The sequence below is a fragment of the Camelina sativa genome, chromosome 11 (assembly GCF_000633955.1).
Source record: "Camelina sativa cultivar DH55 chromosome 11, Cs, whole genome shotgun sequence".
In the NCBI taxonomy this organism is placed as follows: Eukaryota; Viridiplantae; Streptophyta; class Magnoliopsida; order Brassicales; family Brassicaceae; genus Camelina; species Camelina sativa.
In genome coordinates, this window is record NC_025695.1 from 1,589,133 (window position 1) to 1,593,356 (window position 4,224).

General features: G+C 37.2%; 2 protein-coding genes across 2 annotated transcripts in view; both read left to right on the plus strand.

Moving 5' to 3' along the window:
* LOC104721034 lies at positions 788–1,332 on the plus strand. The gene has a single exon (XM_010438939.2). It carries the CDS (start codon positions 872–874, stop codon positions 1,121–1,123), a length of 252 nt encoding a protein of 83 aa, XP_010437241.1. The 5' UTR covers positions 788–871; the 3' UTR covers positions 1,124–1,332.
* Positions 1,654–4,224, plus strand: part of LOC104721035 (protein MRG1-like) — a 3,667-nt gene continuing 1,096 nt past the window's right edge. The window contains exons 1-9 of the mRNA XM_010438940.2: positions 1,654–1,858; positions 2,391–2,444; positions 2,547–2,560; positions 2,651–2,796; positions 3,061–3,096; positions 3,253–3,293; positions 3,508–3,609; positions 3,777–3,856; positions 3,951–4,120. Coding sequence (XP_010437242.1) covers positions 1,718–1,858; positions 2,391–2,444; positions 2,547–2,560; positions 2,651–2,796; positions 3,061–3,096; positions 3,253–3,293; positions 3,508–3,609; positions 3,777–3,856; positions 3,951–4,120 — 784 coding nt within the window. The 5' untranslated portion in view covers positions 1,654–1,717. The remainder of the gene's footprint in view (positions 1,859–2,390; positions 2,445–2,546; positions 2,561–2,650; positions 2,797–3,060; positions 3,097–3,252; positions 3,294–3,507; positions 3,610–3,776; positions 3,857–3,950; positions 4,121–4,224) is intronic.

Sequence of the window (4,224 nt, forward strand, 5' to 3'; positions counted from 1 at the left end):
GACCGGATAGCCGAGAGAGGTCGAAGTCTTTTTAACTGGCACAGACAGAATCCTAGCCAATTTCAAAGAAGAGGTGCTGGCAACCGAGCGACGAGCTTGCTGGAGAGGGGGGACTAGAGGACGAGGCTTCTTCCGCTTCCCCATTAGAGAAAGCTACGGGTCGGCGAGGCACCGACGAAAAAGGAGGGAGAGGAACAGCGGCGGAGAGAAAAAGAAATGAGAAAATAAGGTTATCTCGGGAAACGTGTCTGGGAGCTTTTTCTTTTTGTGTATTTTGTGTCTAAGAAAAACAATATTAAAACCGAGTATATATCGAACCAAACTTCATTCGGTTGATAAATCTACTAAAACCAAAAACTAAACCGGCTACCTATCATATGTGTGACTTTGACGAGTTTGAAGTTCAAACATTATTTTTGGTCTACAACTAAAAAATCTACTTTTATTTTTTAGCTGCCCTCTGCTCCAAACAATCAAACTTTGTTTTTGGTCTACAATGTTAAAATGATGATAAAGTAAAATTCTTTTATTTGTAACTTATCCTTTCCTCATTGATGGCTTTCATTATTATTTTGTTCAATAAATACACACAAAATTGAACGCTTAGGAGACAAATTGGGTATCTTCCCAGGAAGCAGCGCATAAGCAATTCCAATGATCACATTCTTTTGAAATTCAAACTTAGTCAAGTATAACAATTCAAACTTTGCATCTCCTCGAACACTACTATATATAATCATATACCCAATCCACATAACACCCACAACAAATTTCATTATCTCTTCAAGAGTAAAAGAAAAAAAAATATATATATATATATATATATTATTTTTGTATAGACAGAGAGTTCAGTTGCTATATCTCAAATATAATGATGAACAAAGCCGTTGTGAGTTCAATTTTGGTCTTCATGATGATCGGTTTGGTTCTTGTTGAGAGTCGTCCGCTTGGTCTAACAAAGACCGAGGAGAAGTTCATGGCTGGTTTCTTCGATGCCTTAGCACTTGGTTCGATCAAAGACTCAGGTCCTAGCCCAGGCGAGGGTCATAAGTTCGTGGACCGGAAAGATACGTTTCGATTTGATAAGCACTCTGGTCCAAGCCCAAGCGGTCCGGGCCACTAATGTTTCAATCTTTAGATCAAACTGGACCGGTTCAAGCTCCCACACCTTTTTTAGGTCGAACAAATTATTTCATTTTTTTTTTTTCAGTTATATTAGTCAAAAAAGACATAGGAAGAAGAATGCGAAAAATCAAGCGTTCGTTTCTCATGTTATTTTTTTCATCTATATTTACGATTATAGTTTTGTTAGTTAAATAAAGTTATTTAAAAGTACACACAATGTAATGAATAAAAAGTTATTTAATTATTTGAATATAACTAACTATTAACATCAATGTACAAACTTCTTATAGTAGTCAGAGAAACGAGTTCAATTGCTCAGCCCAACGATAAAGCATAAAGGACAATACTTTCTAAATGGACGACGAATAGATAAAGAAAAAGTTAAAATAGGATTAACGGAACTATTGTGAAAGTTGAAGGGTTCAATTGAAAACATATTTTATTACAACATTAGCCTTTATTGTATTAAAATTATAACATTAGCCTTAATCTCGTCGAACCGGCGGCAGTATGCGTCGTATAGATTCATATTAAAAGATGACACACCTTTGTGAGATGATGAGAAGATCTCTGCCTCTCGCTCTCGGTGACAATGGGAAGCTCGTCGAAGGAAGGGACAGCGAGTGATGGAGATACGGCGAGCGGTGGCGCCTCACCGACTAACGACGGCAGTCTCTTCTCGGAGGGCGAGCGTGTTCTCGCCTACCATGGTCCTCGCGTCTACGGTGCCAAGGCAAATTCCAAAACTCTCCCTCTCTCTCTCTCTCTCTCTCTCTCTCTCTCATTGAGCGCCTTGGGTTGTTTGCATAATTTGAATTCTGGAGATTAACTTGTTCCTTCCCCGTTGATTTTGCAATTCTTGTATTTTTCACGTGGTAGTGGAATTTACTGTTCGGATTTATCGGGATTGGAATTGGGATATATCTCTGCTAGATTTGGTCGGGTTAGGGTTTTATGATTTCTTGGTGGATTTCAAAATTTAATTGTTTGGCGTAATTGGTGGATTCATTCATGTGGCTTTTATTTAAGATTTGGAATTGGAATGTGTTCTTGAAAGGTCAATTTACTTTCGTTGTAACATTGAATTCAGTAAAATTTGGGGAAATAGGGCAAAGCTAATTTTTCATGATTAATTAATACATCTACGATAGCAACATGCCCACTGGCACTGGATTGGGTCTTCTTATGCACTGAGTGTTATTGCATTGTGTTTCAGTGTGGATAGACGTGAGATGTCATTCATTATTGTTTACATTCTTTTACAGATTCAAAAAGTGGAGCTTCGCAAAAAGGAGTGGAAGTACTTCGTTCATTATCTTGTGAGGCTTCCTTCTTCTGAGCATCTATAGTTTCATTATCTTGTTTGATTTCAGAGCTTTTGGTTTGCAGTAATAAGTGATACAGCGGATCTTTGTCTGCAGGGTTGGAACAAAAAGTGAGTATCTCTATGCTCTCAATGTCTATTCTGGTTTATGTAGCAAATTCAGTAGATTGGAACCCCATGACATGAATGTCTTGCCAACAGTTGGGATGAATGGGTTAGTACCGATAGATTGTTGAAACATACGGAGGAGAATCTTGTGAAACAGAAAGCTCTAGAGAAGAAGCGAGTAGCAGAAAAGGGTACCAAGTCTGGGCGTTCGGCTCAGACTAGAACTAGAAGCTCTGCGGGTGAGTCTTAACCTATGGTATTATAATGCTTTTTAAGTTGGGGAAACAATGGCGTGAATTTGTTAATGCTTATAGAAGAGTTCTTTTCCAGATGGTTGGTTGATATTATAATTTCTGAGTCAGAGGATTGATTGTATGTAGATAACTGAGTTGATATTTTGCCCACATTAATCCTGTTGAGGGTTCATGAAACATGATGCATATTTGGTCATCCATGCTATGAAACTAACTTTTCTTTCAATCATGTTTTTTCTTATGTTGCAGACACAAAGGCTGATAAAGATGATACCAAGACCAATGGTAAGCAACAGATTAGTTTTTTCCTCCCTTTTATTTGAAGGTTCCCCCAACAATTTCCAAGGAAAAAGGTTTGATATCAGTTAATCGCGGGGGAAAAATGAGATTGCTTTCAACTGAGATAAGCCGGTGTTTAGATGATTACATTTTCTGTTGCAGCTGCAAGAGGAAAGAAGCGAAAGAACGAGGCAGGCAATGAGGTTAGGCTTATATATGTACTAGATTGCATTTGTACTTATCTCTAGATTTTGTGCTAAAAATGCCACATATTGATAAAACCAATAAATGCTTTTGCATACCTATTAGGTATTTGTTAAGAGTTGTTATGCATATGAAGATATATACAAACAGGGTCAATTTTTCAGATCATCTAAAATTGACAAGGTTGGTTTTGTATGATTTTGTTTTCTAAAGAAGGAAAACGCATCGTCAGAGAAGTTAATGAAGATCCAAATGCCCGCAACACTTAAAAAGCTGCTCACTGACGACTGGGAGTATATTGCGCAGAAGGACAAGGTATCATCAATTAAATCTAATTTGTGGCACGGTTATAAACGTTATTGAAAATGCCATACCTGAGAGTTAAGAGACAGAAGTGTGTATGTTGTAGTCGAATGCACGTTTAAACAAATAAAAAGTGACTAGACTTATGTTTGATACCATGTCTTTTAATAATTATATAGGTTGTGAAACTTCCGCGCGCACCTAATGTTGATGAGATATTGTCCAAGTATCTTGAATTCAGAATCAAGAAGGAAGGAATGTGAGTCTTCTAGTCGTACTCATAGTTTGATAGATATTAATTAGTAACCTTCAGAAAGCAATGTAGCAAATTGTGTGTGTCTGTTTTGGTGCAGGATAACAGATTCAGTCGCTGAAATTTTGAAAGGCATAAGGAGTTACTTCGATAAGGCCTTACCAGTGATGCTCTTATATAAGAAAGAGCGACGGCAATACCAAGAAGTAATTGTGGATGATATTTCACCTTCAACTGTGTATGGCGCCGAGCATTTGCTTCGTCTCTTTGGTAATAATGTCCCAGAAAGTTGTATTTCTGATAGTAAAATCTGATGTTCTTCTGAATCTTTACTTTTAGCTTTTAACCAAAAAAAAAAAAAAAAAAAAAAAAAA